Below are 18921 nucleotides of genomic sequence, written 5' to 3'. Positions count from 1 at the left end.
ATAATATTAGACTGGGTTAATGTCTGGTTGAGGCTAATGTGATTAACCACATTTCACTCATGAATTGCAAATACAAAACTACTGTCAGAATTAACTTCACCTTATTCAATATATTCAGAGAGGAGCAATATATAACTTATTTATAATGTTACAACTACAAGAAAATTTCCAATTCGCTATAAAATTGCTTTGACTTCACCTAAAGACAAAAATATACAGAAAAAGGAAAATAAGGGGGCTTAGTTTTACAGAAGAAAGGATCTTAAGGTAAAATTGAAAGGAACTATTTCCACCATTGAGATGCTGCAGGTTGATTGACAAAACAATACATCCGAATTCCATGTGAACAGCATAATTTCACAACGATGAGTTCTTGTGAAGTATTAGAGTTTGTAGTACAGATCAGAAACAATCCTCAGCTCATATGCCACAGCCAATCTACTAATCACCACCACCGCCAAACATTCCCATCATATCTTTAGCAGACCCCATCTGCTTCATCAAGCTTTGTAACCCACCCATGCCTCCAATTTGCTTTAGCATCTGAGGAGGGAGGACTTTGCTCATGTGTTGAGCATTCATATTTCGGGATAAGGCGCTCATTTCACCCTTCTTAGGTATTTTAAGCCCTTTCATTTTGCTCCATATCTTTGCAAGACGTTTGTACTCTTCTAACATTTCCATTACTTCCCTAACTGGACGACCAGAACCTCGAGCTATTCGCATCATTCGGGACTCATTCATGAGCTTTGGGTTTGAACTATCCAACTCTGAAAACATATTAAACATTAAAGTTAGCAGGCAAAGGTGCGCTATTTCAATAAGAACAATGAATTTAGCATGCAAAAAGTTGATCTTCTCAAAAAGGCCAAAAAATCAAATGCTTGCCTTCATTTGTCATCGAGTCCATCATTGTCATGTAACGTTTAATTTTTGCCTGGCTTTCCTTCTCACGGCCTTTTGGCATTAATTCAGCACTAAATCCTGGTAGCATAGAAAAGACCTACATAAATCAACAAAGAAATTGTCACCAAAAAAAATTGAGCAGCCTCTCATTACAAAGTAACCAACCAAGCAGCCAATTAGTATCTATTCAGTGCATGGAATGTAAAATTTTGAGTGTATAATAATAAAATAATCAAATATAATAAGGGAGGTAACCTGGCTGATGGGACCCATTTTAAGTAAGTTCTGAAACTGCTCATACATAATCCTCAAGGTGAAGTTTCCTTCTGACAGCTTTTGAAGCAGTTCAGGTTGTTGATCCATAGGAACAACTTCATGAATTTTATCCATGAACCCAGACCAGTCTCCCATGCCTAGATCAAAAGTCATTGGCCAAGACTAAGAATTAATATTTAAGGGAACTGACACATGCTTAGCATATACTTAAAAAAGTGAGGCATAACCCAATACTCATGTCAAGAAAAAAGGCAGAAAGCACCCACCTAGTAGACGACTGACAAATGGTTTAACATCAAAAACTTCAAATTCATCCATGTGTTCTCCAGTTCCAATGAATATGACAGGACTCTTTGTTGCTGCTACACTGAGCATACAAAATTAATTAGATTCACAAATCATAAGATTAGGATTTAAACCACAACACACATCATATTTACACAAGTTGATATGAAATCATGTAAATACAATACAATTATCCAGGTGATACTTACGCACTAAGAGCCCCACCACCCTTTGCATGGCCATCCATTTTAGTGACAATGACAGCTCCAACTGCAACACTCTGTTTAAATGCTTGAGCCTGATCAAAAGCAGCCTGACCGATACTGCTATCCATAACGAATATAACAAGATCTGGTTTCTGAACAATGCAACAGAAGATATTAGAGCTAATTGACTAATGGAAACAGAAATTAACACAGTATCTATACAGAAAATACCGTTGCTTCTGAAACTTGGCGCATTTCTTCAAAAAGAGCAGCTTCTTGCTTGTGCCGCCCACTAGTGTCAACAATTATAAGATCACAGTTTTCTTGCTTGAATCGTTCAACCCCTTCCACAGCAATTTTCACAGGATCTGACTCCATATAGCTGCAGAAGAATTGGCCATAGAAACCAAAAAATTACTCGAGTATGAAGATCATGGGCAATGAAGTGCAATTGACATAGAAGCAAGCACTCTGTTCCTCACTTATTACATACTTGAAGCCAAATAATATCCCAAAACAAGCTGAAATGTCCTTACTTGCCAGAAGGCCAAATTCTTACCAAAAAAATAAGTTATCAAATTCTAACCCAACATAATAATTGTAGACTGCAAAGCAATTCCAATCTCTAACAACTATCAACATTTTTCTCGAAGCAAATCTTCAATTTGTGCCTCGAAAAAGAATCAGCAATTCTCTTGGAATAATAGTTTCAAAACATCATAACAAATACAACCATCCAAGGCACGATCTATACAGAAATACAACTGCAAATCCACAACCTTAACTTTAATATTAACATTCAACAGGTATATGTGCAGCATGTTCAACAAAAGAACAATAAGTCTACAGTTAAACCCAACCATCTCTGTCTTTCTAACGAGTCATCTCATATCCAACAACAGTTAAAACCGGCGTGTACCTTCCATAGAAAGGGATCTTCGCTTTAGTAGCGTTTTGCTTCAACTGATCAAAAGCACCAGCTCTGAACGTATCCGCACACACCAGAGCAGGCTTCCACCCTTTCTTCTGATGATAAAACGCGTATTTCGTACACGTCGTCGTTTTGCCAGATCCTGAAGCACACACCACGAGCATCAATATCGTCATTCCTATTGCGCATAACATCATCATACAATTAAAAAAGAAAAAACGAACCTTGCAGGCCAACGAACATGACGACGCTGGTTTTGCCCTTTTTAGGGGTAAAAGAGGGTTTTCCGGGATCGAGGATCTTGCAGAGCTCGTTGAAGACGGCCTGCTGGATGATCCTGCGCTTGTTGTGACCTGCGGCGAGGTCTTCGAGGTTGACAATGTTCTTGATGTTGGTCTGCATGTCGCGGACGAGCTTGAACTGAACATCGGATTGGAGAAGCGCGCGCGTGATGTCGTTGAGGCAATCGTTGAGGACTTTCTCGTCGATGATCGTCGCATTGCTCATCTGCTGAAGAGCACGCGAAATGCTCCCTCCTAACTCCGCGAGAACCATCTTCGCCCAACTTCAGATTCTTCCTCCGATCGCCGATCTGATATTCGAGAATTAGGGTTTTTTGTTTGTTTGCACCACCTTACCTTCGCCGCCGGTGAAAGAAAACCAAATCCAAATATCCCCTGTCCGTTTAGTTTACACGCCCACCCTTCACTTTTGATGTTTTTTTTTTCTTTTAAATCAAGTATAGTTATAAAAATAAAAATCTAATGTTATAAGTTAAAATTAGGCTTAATGTAGTTATGCTAAAAAAAAAAAAAAATTGATGTCTTTGTTACCTTATCTGTATAGAATGTAATTTTAGTTCTCATAATTAATGATTTTAGTATCTAAATTTGAAATTGAGTTTTTTTTTTCAGAAAAATTGAGTCTTTTAATAAAAAATGAGTAGTTTATTTTTTGTTAAATTAATTTTTTCTCTAATTTTATTTTTCTATTTTTTAGTTTAATTTGATTATTTGATTTTTAAAGTTGATTTGATTTAGTCTTTTAATTTTTTATTCAATTTAATTTTCTAATTTTTAAAATTAGTTTAATTTAATTCAATTATCTAAATTAATTTGAGTAATATGTCATTTAAATTTGATTTTATTATCTAAATGTGTGTGTTATGATCGTTTAAAATCGTCATTAAATAATTTTAAATAATTATAAAATACAATTTCTTAACAATATTAATATTAAATAATTTTAAATAACTACAAAATGCAGTTTCTTTACCATGTTAATCTAATTTAGAATGCAGAATTAAATTTTAAAAAAAAATAAAAAATCAAATCAAATCTAACAAATAAATTAGAGTACTGATAAATTAATTTATCATTTTTTTTTATAGATAAGTGTATCTTTAAGGGGAGCATTGGTTAAGCTATAAAATACCAAAATAAATATTTCATTAGGGTCGGATATTTAAGTAGAAGCAAAGGAGAAAGATGAAAGACTAAGGTAAGTGTGAGCTGCAACTTATATCTCTTGTCCGTTCGTGAGTTGTGGAGGTAGCCGAAGAAGATAATGGATGTTCATAAACGTTAGTTCAAGATGAGAGCTTTTGAACTTCAAAGTTTGTAGCATCATTGAAACAACTGCTAAACTTGGGAGGTAGAGTCAAGTTTTCAAGTTATGGGAGATAGAGAGAACTTGAGTTGCAGCACTTCAACACATATTAAAAACTCTTAAATAACAAGAAAGATGATATTGTAACATAAATACTGATAAATTAACTATTACTAAACAAATTTTATTGTCATCAAGCATGGGAATCAATTAATTAATATGAATTTATTTTTAGTTTAGTTAGTAATTTTGGATTTTAAATATATAATTACATTAAATATTTATAGAGATAATTTTACTGCTGACCGTATATGTGGTGTAAAACTAAAAAAAAATAAAAAATTTCCACTAATATTTTAATTTTTTTTCTCAAAATGTCTTTTTTTTTCAAATTAAAAATGAGCTAATTGCATATATGTTTTAACTATTATCCATGTCAAATTGATGTTTCGCACTAGATGAAAACAATATTTTCTACCTACTTGTGTTTAAAATTTGTATTGTCAAAAATAGAATTATAGTGTGTTTGAATACATGTTTGACATAAAAATGAGATAAAAAGTGCATAACTAATGAATTAGCAAACACAGTACAATTGTAATTTTTAGTGAAACAAATATATTATAAATTCTTTTCAAACAATTGGACGTAATGATTTAAGTTCCCCAAAGTGAGTAATTAGCTAAGTGTTTAAACTTTAAAGTGAAAAAGCAAAAACACATTTTTGATTTGAGTCGAAGTTATCTATAATCTTGTTCATCTTTAAATTAATCATAAATACTCCTTATTTTTTTCACTCTATTCTAAAAAAAATAATTTGTGCATCATTGTCCTTTTATCATCATCATTATTATCTCAACTGATTTTTTTTTAAAAAAGGATTGCACTATTAGGTTATATAAATATTTATTTTATTGGATATATATACCGCGAACCCTATAACTATAAGTACCAAGGGTTAGCACGAAGTGCAAATTGTGAAGCAGTTTAGAAGTTGCAAGTTTGAACCCTTGATTGTTCCTTCGGCTGCGCGGACACATACTGCGGCTTCCAACGTCAATCGTTGCTTTTGCTGCCGACTTCTCTCTCTCTCTCTCTCTCTCTCTCTCTCTCTCTCTCTATATATATATATATATATATCTATATACAAGCACTCCATTCTCATTCCATTCACTTGAGTTCACTTCACAACGCCGTTTCTCTCTTTCGTCGCCGTTGCAGTGGCAGTGGCACGTGCTTTCACAACTCCCCCTTTTCTCAAGGTTCTCTTTCTATCTCTCTCTCTTCACTATTTGAATGTAATGCTACCCTGTAACCTCTCTGTTTTGATTTCACTCACTGTTGTGCGTTGTTGTTTATGTTTGATCTCTAAACGAATGAACGAAAAACAAGAAGAAACAACCCTGTTTATGATTTCAACTCATTCTGTTTTAATTAAAATCAATTCCTAGTGTTTCTAATCGTGTGTGTCTTCGCCATGCATTGTCATTGTGATGTTAAATGAGTGACTTTGCAATTGTATTCAAGTGAAATGTTGCCTTGTGCTTACTTCGTGATATTTGTTGTTTTCTGCTGAAGAAACAGCAAAAACGTGGATTTATTTTATTGTTTGCTTAAATTTGATATTGTCTTCTCTGTTTGCAATGCCGATATATGTTTAGGGAGTTCTATATGCAAATGTCAATCCACCACCTTCAGAGGTTTTAACTATCTAACCGTATTGGATTATTTGTGGATGTTATGGACAAAAAAAATGTGAATACTATTGCTAACTTTAATTTTTGAGTGTTAGTATGGCTGTTGAAATAATATGATATAGCAGATTATTGGCTTTCCGCCATTTTTAGCAACTTGCAATTGATAACACTGGTTTTAAGTTGGTATATCTTGCAAGGGGAAGTTACTTCTATGGATAAACATGCTGAAGCTAAACTAGATAATTAAAGCATGGATGGAAAAGTTGTCAAATCAAAATTTAAATCGTAAACCACCATGATATCTTTTTTTTTTTTTTTTCAGCCCACCATGATATCTTTTAAGTTGTGAATTGTAAATCAAAGACTGAATTGTAAGATTTGGTAACAGAAATAAATTCAAATATATCATATTAATGATAAGTAATACTCAACGCAAGTTTTAAACTAGAAATAGACTAAATAGGTTAATCATAAGCCTCACAAAACAAAAGCACAAGTCACAATTGAGTGTGTCAAGCCTCTGTTTTGGAAAAATAATAGAACAGAGCAATGGAATAACCAAGTAGAGTGCATGCATTAAATGATTGAGTGATGAATAAAGTAGTGGAATAATCAATTAGGATACATTCTATTGCTTATATAAGTTTAAATTTTTTTAATGGAGAATTGTTAAAAAAGAAGAGAAAAAAACGAACGTTGATTTGGGTGATTCATTTTGGTGATACAAAATAGCATTGATTCATCCATGTATCATAAGATTCAACATTTGAGATTCATCATATGATGCAAAATGCTGGTTAGCTAAATTGCATCAAATGATATGATTCGAGTCATGAATCATAAGATTCTAATAACTATAACTATAATGAATGGATTGTTTTTTTTAATATTGTTGTAATAGTGTGCTAACATGATTTTTGATAGGATCCACGGAAAAAAGGATTTTGTTTGCACAATTTTTGTAGTAGTCAATAGCATGCTATAGCAGAGTAGATAGTTGTCGAGTGTGCTATGAGATTCAAATTGTAAAGCGGTTTTCAATAGTGGTCATTGCAGTTGGTGGCCTTTTATGTGCAATAGTAGTGCTACCATGATATAGGCTTCAAAAACCTATTTTTACCCTTGGAACAACATATTTAGTTTTTTTTTGGGGGGGGGGGGGGGGGGGTAAAATTGTGATTTCTCTCCTGGGTTTTAATGCTTTTTTTGCTTCAGAAACATAATAGGATTTGAAATCCTTCGTCCTTGACCATTCCAAAAAAAAAAAATACTTACCTCTGAATCTGATTTGATCATTGTTCTTTCTCACTGTACAGGGCTATTTTTTTTTACTTGTGTTCCATTATTTTTTCTACTGTTAGACTTCCTAGTTCACATTTGCTAATTTTTATCTAATTTGTCATGCTCTTTTTCTATTAATTTCATCATCATATTTCATCTGTTGACTTCATTGCTATGTTCTTATTACTCCTAGATTGATGGTCATTGTGTGTGTAAACTGTGACTTTAATATATATCATGAACTTTTTAAATTTTATTTTTGTTTTAGAGTATTTGTATGTGTGATATAAATTTATTATAATATTTAAAATGACGGCCATCCCATTTCCCACTATCCTGCTATAGCATTTTCAAAGTTAGCCACTATGTGTGCTAATCCGAGATTGATAAGTATTTGTACAACAATTATTGTGTGCTAATCCTTTAGTTATTATTAGTTTGTGTGTGTATGTTAAATAGCTTAGGGTTAGAAACATTGTGCTTAAAACTTTGTTTTTCATTTTAATCTAGAAACAGGAAACATACAAAATGTGATGGTTTGCCTCTAGAGGAAATACTACCATGAATGAGGTGGAAGTCTTGATATCTTTCCTGTAATGAACCGTGTTATCTTTGACAGTATGAGTGGATTTTCCACATGCTGGTTTTCGTTTTATATGATGAGGTTGAACCTTCCTCTGAAACTCAAGACTGTCAAACAAACTTAGAGATCTGGGTTCTTTGTTTTGCAGTATAATTTTCTCTTTACTTATATATCGTTTATCAGAGTTTTTCCTTAGCAGCTGAAGTTCTATGGCATTTTAAATTCTAACTCTTTTTCAATTTGTTATTTATGTTTTGTATAAAATAATAAAATATAACTCTTAGCCTTCATCGTTCATGTATGGAGTCAGCCACTTATTGATGCCCTTCTGATGTTCCATTCTTTATGTTTTCTAGGGTTACTCGTGCTATCATGGAGTTTGTTGCTCGTGCTACCCCTGATAATAATGATGAGATATCTGATTCAGGAACACAACCCAATAAGCAGATGAGAAAGAAGTCTATGGTGTGGGACTACTTCACAGTGGAAACTGTTGGAGCTGGATGTACCAGGGCCTACTGTAAACAGTGCAAAAAATCATTTTCTTATATAACTGATTCAAAATTATCTGGCACAAGCCATCTGAAAAGACACATTTCTTTGGGAATCTGTCGAGTGCTTTGGGAGAAAAACCAACAAAGATCATATCCCAAAACTGGTGGCTCTCTAGATACTGCCAATCCACCCAAGAAACAGCCAAGAGCAACACCTGGGTTTGCTGGTAATGGCATCTCATTTGATCAGGAGCGTTGCAACCATGATGTCGCTAAAATGATAATTTTACATGATTATCCACTTCATATTGTGAAACAACAGGGTTTCATTGATTTTGTGCGGATTCTTCAACCCCAGTTCAATCCATTATGTCTAAATTCTGTTGAAGGGGATTGTGTCGCTATCTACCTCAGAAAAAAGCAAAATCTGTTGAATGTTATTAATGGGATTCCTGGCCAAGTAAACCTGACATTGGATTTGTGGACTTCCAACCAGGCAATGGGCTATGTTTTTGTTCGAGGACACTTCATTGATAGTGATTGGAAATTACATCGTCCTATTCTCAATGTTGTTACAGTACCATTTCCTGTTTCTGATGACTCTTTAAATCAAACTTTAGTAACCTGCCTATCTGATTGGCATTTGGAGGGTCGGCTGTTTACCCTTGCACTTGATAAATCCTTTTCCAGTGAAGCTGTGATGGGAAATCTGAGAGGCCTTCTCTTTGTTAAGAACCCTGCAATCCTCAATGGTCAGTTGTTAAACCAGAATTGTTATGCTCGTGTTCTTAGTCGTCTTGCAGCAGATGCACTATGGACAATGAGAGAAACTATTTGCAAAGTTCGTGAAAGTGTAAAGCATGTGAAATCTTCTGAATCCCATAAAAGGAAGTTTATCGAGCTGAAGCAACATCTACAAGTACCTAGTATGATGGACCTTTCAATTGATGACCAGTGTAAATGGGACACAACATATCATATGCTTGTAGCTGCCTGTGAATTAAAGGAAGTCTTCACTTGCCTTGATACCATTGATCCTGATTACAGAATGACTCTAACAATGGGTGACTGGAAGCAGGTTGACACCCTGTGCACATATTTGAAGTATTTGTATGATGCAGCTATTATTTTGACTGTGCAACCATGCCCAACTTCAAACTTGTTTTTTGCTGAAGTGTCAAAAGTTCAGGTGGAGTTGACACATGCGGCCTTCAGCCAGGATCCTTTCCTTAGCAGTTTGTTTTTGCCTTTGCACAAGAACTTTGACCAATATTGGAGAGAAAGCTGCCTCATCTTGGCAATTGCTGTAGCTATGGACCCAAGGCATAAAATGAAACTTGTCGAATTCACCTTTGCTAAGATATTTGGTGAGAATGCTGAGGAATGGATAAAAATAGTTGAGGATGGTCTTCGTGAACTTTTTATTGAATATAGCATGCAAATGTTCCTTACAACAACAAATGGCGATGAAGGGGATGACATTATGATAAAAAAAACATTTCTAGAAGGGTCAATTGACTGCTCACTTTTTGTTGACGGGGATGAATTTTCGGATTATGAATTCTACATATCTGATTTTACGGGTAACCCACAATTTAAGTCAGAATTGGATGAGTACTTGGACGAGCCTCTGCTGACCAGAGTGGAAGAATTTGATATTCTGAGCTGGTGGAGAGTAAATGGATTGAAGTACCCGACATTGTCTAGAATCGCATCTGATATCTTGTCTTTACCAGTTTCCACTCTGTCTGCAGATTCCATTTTTGACATGCAAATTAGAAAAATGGATAGCTACCGGAGTTCTTTAAGCTCCCTGACCCTTGAGGCCCTTATTTGTGCCAAAGATTGGTTCCAGTCTGAATGACTAGAATTTTCAAATGTAAATGCGAAAATGGAATTTCAGGTATAGGTTTCTCCATGTAGGATAGATTATTGAGGAGATTTTAATTCGTGTCATTTAATTCGCGTGACTGTCAGATTTTTTTGTTACATTATAGATTACAGTATAAAGACCAATTCTATTCAAATGCCATCTCTGTCCAAAATAACCTTTTTGTACCAAAAAAAACTACGACTGTATTCATACTTTCATTGTTTCAATGAAAAACCTGAAAGATTCATAGTTTCAAATTTTGAATGAAGAACTTGGAAGGATTGTTTTTCCAGGGGATACATTGGCACTTTTTTTATCCCTTACTAATTTGATGTATGTTCTTTTTAGAAGAGAATATATATACCTCGTAGTTGTCGATTGGTCTATCAGTTGCCCTTGCATGTTTACTTAACGTATTTCCATCAATATTTTTAAAAATTGAATTGAAATTCGAATTGACCAAATTTCTGAATCATACTTCAGAATTTTTTTCAACTTTCAACTAGTTTATAAATTCACTAGATAGAAATTAAAGAGCAATACATACCGAGTTACAGTTGACTGATTGAACCGCATGGCCGGGTGGTGTTTTAAAAACATCAATTTATACTGAGGGGATTAAAATGTTTTTTAAGAAAAAAAGTACCCATTTTTTATATCTGTAAATCAGTTTGATTTTAAATTGTTTAATTCAATAAATTTCATTTTGAACCTGTTTGGAGGGGATCTTTTTGTTTTTGTTAGAAATAATGAATAAATTCTTCCTTTTTTCCATCTACCCATTTTTAAATTTTTAAATATAATACATTTTATTGAATTATTTAAATAAGTATTTATCATGAAATTGGGAGATATATGAAAATAATACATTCATATTTAATTTATTTTTTAAAGAAGTAAAAATATTATTTTTCAAACATTAATCTATCCCAAACATGACTTCACGATTTATTCCGTAATTCGTATGCTAATGCATAAGCATATATTTATCATATAATATACAGTCCAAAAATATTTTTGCCTAGAAAACCGTTGGTGGAATCAGTTCTTACTTGTTTGATTCGAAGTATTGTTATATTGTCTTGTTGGATTGAAGTAGAATCATGAAAGAACAGATACTGAATGGATCGTTGTCGCATTGATCTTACATACAGTCTTCAGTTACAATACAACTTTGTTGGTACAGAACATGTTCTCAATGTTATGTTTGTCAATTCCTTTGTCTTTTTCACTTGCAACCTTGACACTTTCACTTTCTTGGTTCCCCAAGAGAATGATTTCACACTGCTTTGGAGAATCTCCAATCTCTTTGCTTGAAAAGTGCAAGTCCATGTACCAGCTAAAGCAAATTCACTCCCACACCATCAAAATGGGTCTCTCTTCAGATCCTTTATTTCGAAATAGAGTTATAGCCTTCTGTTGTGCCCATGAATCAGGGAATATGAACTATGCCCATCAGGTGTTTGACACAATCCCGCATCCAAGTATGTTCATTTGGAATACCATGATCAAGGGGTATTCTAAGATCAGCCATCCGGAGAATGGAGTTTCCATGTATCTACTAATGCTAACTAGCAACATCAAGCCTGACCGTTTTACATTTCCGTTCTCGTTGAAGGGATTTACCAGAGATATGGCTTTGCAGCATGGGAAAGAGTTACTTAACCATGCAGTGAAGCATGGATTTGATTCTAATTTGTTTGTTCAAAAGGCCTTCATACATATGTTTTCCTTGTGTGGGATTGTGGATTTGGCTCACAAGGTTTTTGATATGGGTGACGCATGTGAAGTAGTTACCTGGAATATAATGCTATCTGGGTATAACAGAGTTAAGCAATTTAAGATATCAAAGATGCTTTTTTATTGAAATGGAAAAGAGAGGGGTGCCACCAATTCGGTCACTCTAGTTTTGGTGCTTTCTGCATGCTCCAAATTGAAGGACTTAGAATGGGGCAAGCACATTTTTAAGTATATCAATGGGGGTATTGTTGAACGTAATCTCATATTGGAAAATGTTTAAATTGATATGTTTGCAGCCTGTGGAGAAATGGATGAAGCACAAGGTGTTTTTGACAATATGAAGACTCGAGATGTGATTTCTTAGACTTCCATTGTTACTGGGTTTGCCAATATAGGTCAAATTAATTTAGCTCGGGAAGTATTTTGATCAAATGCCTGAGAGATTATGTTTCCTGGACTGCTATGATTGATGGCTACCTTAGAATGAACCATTTCATAGGGGCTTTGGCACTTTTCCGTGAGATGCAAATGTCAAATGTGAAACCTGATGAGTTCACCATGGTTAGCATTCTAATAGCATGTGCACTTCTGGGAGCACTTGAACTAGGGGAGTGGGTAAAGACTTGCATTGACAAAAATAGTAATAAAAATGATAGTTTTGTTGGGAATGCTCTAGTAGACATGTACTTTAAATGTGGGAATGTCAGGAAAGCAAAAAAAGTATTCAAGGAAATGTATCAGAAAGACAAATTTACCTGGACAACAATGATAGTTGGTCTTGCCATCAATGGCCATGGTGAAGAAGCTCTTGCCATGTTTTCAAATATGATAGAAGCTTCAGTTACACCAGATGAGATAACCTATATTGGTGTCCTATGTGCATGCATGGTAGACAAAGGAAAAAGTTTTTTCACTAACATGACCATGCAACATGGAATTAAGCCTACTGTGACACATTATGGATGCATGGTTGATCTCCTTGGTTGTGTTGGGTGTTTAGAAGAAGCCCTTGAAGTCATTGTGAATATGCCTGTAAAACCAAATTCAATTGTTTGGGGATCACCTCTTGGTGCTTGTAGAGTTCACAAAAATGTGCAACTAGCAGATATGGCAGCTAAACAAATTCTTGAGTTAGAGCCTGAAAATGGGGCTGTTTATGTCTTGTTATGTAATATATATGCAGCCTCCAAGAAATGGGAAAACTTGTGTCAGGTCAGGAAATTGATGATGGAGAGGGGAATTAAGAAAACACCAGGTTGCAGTTTGATGGAACTGAATGGCAATGTTTATGAATTTGTTGCTGGGGACCAGTCACATCCTCAATCTAAAGAGATATATGCAAAGTTAGAAAACATGATGCAAGGCTTGATAAAAGCAGGGTACTCACCTGATACATCAGAGGTTTTCCTTGATCTAGGGGAAGAGGATAAGGAGACTGCACTTTACCGGCACAGCGAGAAGTTGGCTATTGCCTATGCTCTTATTAGTTCAGGGCCTGGAGTTACCATAAGAATAGTGAAGAACCTTAGAATGTGCGTGGATTGTCACCATATGGCAAAGCTTGTGTCACAAGCTTACAATAGGGAACTAATAGTTAAGGATAAAACCAGATTCCATCATTTCAGGCATGGTTCATGTTCATGTAATAATTTCTGGTAAACATTTTAACAAGTAAGAAGATCCAGAAGAGTAGCTAGAAGCCTACATGTAGCAAAGTTCTAACTTTAACATTGAAATGTAATGTATATTCTATATTTCTGTGCTTAGGCAAGTCATATGCCAATTTTGATCCTCATTCAAATCATAGGAACTAGACATCGAGCCACATATTGTGTTGGCAAATATATTGACTGTCAATTAAATTACTTGCTAAACATGATCTAATATATAATAAAATTAACAGTGCTAACAATTTCCAACCGTAAACTGCATTGCACACGTCTGGTAATAGTAGAGTTATGACACACCTTAACTACAATGAAGGATAAAAATGTTTGCTCTATGAAGCAAATTAAAAGGGAAAAAAACTGGTCAGATTATTACACTTGCTTATGCCAGCTGATGTATGAAATGGGATGCAAAAAGCACAATGCACAAAGAACACGTGCTAATCTTGACGGAGCTGATCTATATAAAAACAATAACCGAGGTCTGAGGTTTCACTGCCAAGTTTGAAGGGCTTTGATCTGCAAGAAACTAATGTACATAATCAAGTCGTTACACTTTCGGGGTACATGCCATTTAAAGAAACAAAAGTAATTACTTTACCCTTCCCCTAACCAATTGTTAAGGAATTTTGTTTAAATTAAGAATTTTAGATTTAAAAATAATTACATTACATTGTAACAATGGTATATAAATTATATAATATTTTATATTGAAAGAAAAAAATGTTTCATATTTTATTTTTCATTCAAACAATTGCACTAAATTGAAAATTTCTCTGCTTATTGCTTCCTTCGCGCATCCCAGCAAAGGGTAAATGTTTGTTATTAAGACTTCCTAATCCTAATCCAGTTTATAGCCGTAGAATTGTGGAGCAGAGAGAGCCATATTTTTTTAAATTAAATTATTAAAAAAAGGACGGAGACAAGATTTCTAATTAGTAGTTACACTATATGCCACATCTTAGGTGAAAACATATGAGGACTACGTTGAAGTGGGGACATCAACCGCAACTTATGAAGCAACCAATAAAAAAAATAAGTGGCTAGAATTTGTTGGTTATGTTCACCTTGAACCGTTGAAGCTCTTCTTTTGCCTTGCAACAATTTCAAGTAACCTCTGCCACTGATCACAAACCCAGTAATGGTTTTTTCTGCTGTGTTCACTCCCACTCTCAACCTTGCCATTTCATCCAGCACATACTGTTGTAGAAGAAGAACATCATCTACCACAAGAAGAGTTGTTACAGTGAGAGCTAGCTCCACAGAGAAGGATGAATCCAAGGACAAAGATGCTTCAGCATTCAACCCTTTTGGGTTTGTCACTGACAACCCTTCTAGCCGAAATGCCATTCAACTGCCTGAAAACCCTGCTGAGGATGGCAACGTTGGCCAAATGCTATATGTACTAATCTTTCTTTCCTTTCCTCCTTCTAGCTTCCAGTTCCTTTTAATTAAGTTTTGATATTGAAGACTTTATGTTATTTATGCATGACAAGACATTTGTTTCTCCAACTATTTATGTTGTAGTGATGATAGTTCTCCTTTAGTGGGAAAGTAGTAATAGTTTTTGTGTTGCTAGAGGATAGAAGACAAGGGCAAGGAATATGGGTCATATGTTAAATCTGGCAAGTTAAGATGGTTTGTGAGAGAAACTGGTATTATTTATTTCCTTGCTGAGGAATCGGTTTCTAATTTTCATTTTTCAAGTTTAAGAAATGTTTGGAAAATACATGCTTTTGGTTGTTTTTTCTTGTCCTAATTTGCAGGGTCAGCAAATGGCAGAAGAGGAACAATTGTCTTCCTTCATGGGGCCCCAACGCAATCTTTTAGCTACCGAGTTGTTATGTCTCAGGTTATCATGCTATCTATGTGATATACTTCTATTTTGTACACAACTTAGGTAAAGATAAACAGAAAATTGAAAAAGAAGGACATGAGAGAAAGAGTCATACCCAATCTAAACATGATCTTCTGAGGTGAATAAATGATTTTGACTGTTTGATAACTACTACTAGATCATCAGCAGGCTAAAATATGTTTCTCTAATGGGTCCTTGAACATTTTTTGTTCTGGATTTCTTTTTTGTCATTTGACCTACATTACATGTTTTTCAGTATCTTATGATTAATACTATTTAAATTTTCTGTGGTTATTATTTATTTTAATTTCCCTCCTCTTAAACAGTTGTCGGATGCCGGGTTCCACTGCTTTGCACCAGACTGGATAGGATTTGGTTTCAGTGACAAACCACAACCAGGATATGGTTTTAATTACACAGGTTTCATAATCAAAACATCTTATATCTTGAGGAATTTTTACTGCAGAAACCTCATACTCATAAATGTTTTTCTTTCATTTCTCATAGAAAAGGAGTTCCATGATGCATTGGATAAGCTGCTTGAGGTGCTGGGGGTCAAATCTCCTTTTTTCCTAGTTGTTCAGGTACCTAAAGAATGAATAATAGAAACAGTGTTTAGTAGCATTTCTTGCATTAAAAATTCATTGAAACGAGGTGAATAATGTATACATTTACATATTCAACACTGGGATGTGCCTCTTAGAAATAAATGTAAATTGTAGTTTTATTTAAGTTTTGTGAACTCCTCACTAAATACTGTGTCTGACATATGGTCACACTTCTCCTTAAGGGATTTCTTGTAGGCTCATATGGACTAACTTGGGCCCTGAAGAACTCAAGCAAGATATCAAAGCTGGCTATACTAAACAGTCCACTAACAGATTCATCTCCCATTCCTGGACTTTTTCAGAAGCTAAGGTTTCCATCTTACAGTACCAATGAATGCATAACTAAATTTCTAGGCTAAATCTATACTCTAGTTTCCTAGATTTGTCTCTTGATTTCAATCACTTGAAGGCTATGGACAAGCACTGTGTTCACATTGAGATTGTAAATGGCAATTTTCTTGAAGATCATAACATGGCTCCAGTAACTGAATATTTCTTCAACTAATGAACACCCTCATTCCTATTCCATTGAAATTGACTATAAAAGTCCTAACTGAATTCCTAAATAGATCTATCACCTTTTGCCACTCCTCTGGAATCATGTACTGTTGTACTCTCTTAATGACGAGAGACAAAATTATAAGGCTATGTTTTAGGTTACTGTTGAAATTTCATTGGAGGATGCTCAATGTACTTTTGGAGAAGGAACTCCTTTGAATTTTTTTTCTCTCAACATACTTTTGGAATGGTGAGAACAGTACCCCAAACTGCACTAAGAATGTTATGTGACATTTTTCAGCAATGAATTTTTAGTGGCCGAATGATGCATGTCTGGCCATAAATTAAGTTCTACATACATGTCACAGCACAGCTTAATTTAATGTTGCTTTTGTCTTATACAATATGTTGGCTGTTTTATCTTGATTTTTATACTATATTAACTACTTTGATGTCATTTCTTTTTTCTAGAATTCCTCTATATGGTGAATTTACAAGCCAGAATGCTATTATTGCTGAGCGGTTTATTGAAGGAGGTAGCCCGTATGTATCCAAAAATTGTACATGACTATTGGCCGGTAATTTTATAAATTGAAGTTCTAAACTGCAACTTATTATATCATTTTCAAAGCGCTGAAAATATCTTGTATAGCTTTGCACAGATTGAAAGTAAACAATTTAATTAGCTTAGGAATATAAACTAACAACTTTGCATCTCTATCTAGCCCTTCCTCTAACTTGCTTTATAAGTATATTGCTCCTATACGGCTATACTATAAATCAAGGAATGTTCATACTAGGTTTCAGCACCACCTTAAGCAATAAGGTTAGACTTATGCAAACGTCCTGGTCCTTCCTTTAATGCATTGCTCAAAGACATGGAAGTGATATTACAATTTTAGTGCATGGAGCGTACAGCATACACGATCATTGTTGTTTTCAATGACTCGCTGGAATAAACAATTTTTCTTGTTAAAGCATTGAAATATGAATTAAGATAGTTCCTCAAATTATAATTTTATAAGGTGTTTGCTCTTATAGATGCATTATTTTGCAGTTACGTTCTGAAAAATGAAAAGGCTGACGTGTACCGGCTACCTTATTTGGCAAGCAGTGGACCTGGATTTGGTTAGTGACTTCCCTTTGGTGGCTTGAATTTTCTGCTTGTAATACAATTTAAAAAAATGTGATAAAACTTATATATGCTATATGGAAGTAGTGAAGAAAAATTACTTTGTGCTAGGTGCACATTGATGTCAATGAAAAATTATTATACCTGATATATTCAGCTTAGTCACTAGAAAATTCATAGTTTATTCACGATAAATTAATTTATGTATTCAACACGGGTAAAACTAATTTTTCCGAATTAGTGTTAGTAATAATCAAACTTCTGATGTTGGGTTTCAGCTCTACTTGAAGCTGCAAGAAAAGCTAACTTCAAAGGTACTTTCAGTGAAATATCAGCAGGATTTACAACTGAGAGGTATATTTATTGAATTTGATCCCTCAAGAATTCATGCTTTATTATTATTACTATTTTGGAATTGATAAGTTATTCTTGATAGAGAAGACTGGGGAACACAACATCTAAATGGCAATAGTAACCCTCACACAAGGATAAAGTTTACTGTTTGGCAGTTACATGTTGGGAAATTGTTATATTTTTAATGTGACATATATAGTACATTATTAATTTCACTCCTCTAAAATTAGTAGGGTAAAATAACTAATCTTAGTCGTTGATGATAAAATCAACTATTGATATTTCAACATATTCATGACTTGTTTTTCAGGTGCATGTAATTCCAATTTGTGGGAAGGGGATGTAAAATCAAAAATCCTACCCTGAACCTATAGTGATAACATAAGTTTTGTAATTTGTATTACAGATGGGATAAACCAATACTACTTGCTTGGGGATTATCAGACAAGTACTTGCCCCAGTCTGTGGCAGAGCAGTTTCAGAAAGGAAATCCAGCACAAATCCAGCTTAAATTGATAGAAGGAGCTGGTCATATGCCACAAGAGGACTGGTAAGTAACTTTAGTTAACATAGGATTTCAGTGAATAGTAAAATGATTTGTTCAACCTCTTAAGAATATACCCTTTGTATTTTTGACAGGCCTGAGAAAGTTGTTGATGCTTTCAGAATGTTCTTCTGATTTCAACAACTAATTGACCCTGCAGGCATCCAAGTGCTTTATTTCATTGGAAGGGCATTCTTGAGTTTTTCCTTAATTAAATTGTAAATTTAGTATGCCTTAATTTTTCTTTTCTTTTAATGATGGTCAACAAATAAAATTATAGCTTTCTTGAAATGAATTTGTCCTCCCTTTCCTAATAAAAAATTAAATAAGCCGTTAGATCGAGAACTTTAGTAGAAATAACCACTAATGTTGTCTTTTAT

General features: G+C 34.4%; 3 protein-coding genes and 1 pseudogene across 4 annotated transcripts; 3 read left to right on the top strand and 1 right to left on the bottom strand.

The window, feature by feature from the left end:
* Positions 1-27: 27 nt before the first annotated feature.
* LOC100811698 (signal recognition particle 54 kDa protein 2) lies at positions 28-3342 on the bottom strand. The gene is made up of 8 exons (XM_003528261.5): positions 2829-3342; positions 2593-2746; positions 1905-2055; positions 1677-1825; positions 1449-1549; positions 1162-1319; positions 889-1003; positions 28-770 (listed from the first exon to the last, which is right to left on the bottom strand). The coding sequence occupies exons 1-8, from the start codon at positions 3157-3159 to the stop codon at positions 442-444; spliced, it is 1488 nt and encodes a 495-aa protein (XP_003528309.1). The 5' UTR covers positions 3160-3342; the 3' UTR covers positions 28-441.
* A 1837-nt stretch (positions 3343-5179) lies between these two features.
* On the top strand, positions 5180-10411 carry LOC106799409 (zinc finger BED domain-containing protein DAYSLEEPER). Its single transcript, XM_014777677.3, has 2 exons — positions 5180-5474; positions 8130-10411. Exon 2 carries the CDS (start codon positions 8146-8148, stop codon positions 10129-10131), a length of 1986 nt encoding a protein of 661 aa, XP_014633163.1. The 5' UTR covers positions 5180-5474; positions 8130-8145; the 3' UTR covers positions 10132-10411.
* A 689-nt stretch (positions 10412-11100) lies between these two features.
* Positions 11101-13676, top strand: LOC100784810 (putative pentatricopeptide repeat-containing protein At3g15930; annotated as a pseudogene).
* An 853-nt stretch (positions 13677-14529) lies between these two features.
* On the top strand, positions 14530-18832 carry LOC100807417 (cis-3-alkyl-4-alkyloxetan-2-one decarboxylase). Of its 2 annotated transcripts, none has more exons than XM_003528257.5 (11): positions 14530-14949; positions 15127-15202; positions 15314-15399; positions 15732-15825; positions 15913-15989; positions 16196-16323; positions 16983-17054; positions 17569-17639; positions 17922-17997; positions 18404-18547; positions 18637-18832. In XM_003528257.5, exons 1-11 carry the CDS (start codon positions 14689-14691, stop codon positions 18674-18676), a joined length of 1125 nt encoding a protein of 374 aa, XP_003528305.1. In that variant the 5' UTR covers positions 14530-14688; the 3' UTR covers positions 18677-18832. The 2 variants fall into 2 exon arrangements, with proteins under 2 accessions (XP_003528305.1, XP_040873147.1); XM_041017213.1 differs by having other exon boundaries at positions 14832-14949; positions 15075-15202.
* Positions 18833-18921: the final 89 nt, after the last annotated feature.

This window comes from Glycine max, chromosome 7, assembly GCF_000004515.6.
Source record: "Glycine max cultivar Williams 82 chromosome 7, Glycine_max_v4.0, whole genome shotgun sequence".
In the NCBI taxonomy this organism is placed as follows: domain Eukaryota; kingdom Viridiplantae; phylum Streptophyta; class Magnoliopsida; order Fabales; family Fabaceae; genus Glycine; species Glycine max.
The sequence above is the reverse complement of the archived record's forward strand: the minus strand, read 5'-3'. Positions and strand labels throughout refer to the sequence as shown.

Coding starts and splice junctions, on each gene's coding strand:
- LOC100811698 (XM_003528261.5), bottom strand. CDS start 3,159: ATGGTTCTCGCGGAGTTAGGAGGGAGCATTTCGCGTGCTCTTCAGCAG. Junction 2,056..2,592: donor AAGATCCCTTTCTATGGAAG/GTACACGCCGGT, acceptor ATTCTTCTGCAG/CTATATGGAGTCAGATCCTG. Junction 1,550..1,676: donor GGTGGTGGGGCTCTTAGTGC/GTAAGTATCACC, acceptor TTGTATGCTCAG/TGTAGCAGCAACAAAGAGTC.
- LOC106799409 (XM_014777677.3), top strand. CDS start 8,146: ATGGAGTTTGTTGCTCGTGCTACCCCTGATAATAATGATGAGATATCT.
- LOC100807417 (XM_003528257.5), top strand. CDS start 14,689: ATGGTTTTTTCTGCTGTGTTCACTCCCACTCTCAACCTTGCCATTTCA. Junction 15,400..15,731: donor ACCGAGTTGTTATGTCTCAG/GTTATCATGCTA, acceptor CCTCTTAAACAG/TTGTCGGATGCCGGGTTCCA. Junction 18,548..18,636: donor CATATGCCACAAGAGGACTG/GTAAGTAACTTT, acceptor TATTTTTGACAG/GCCTGAGAAAGTTGTTGATG.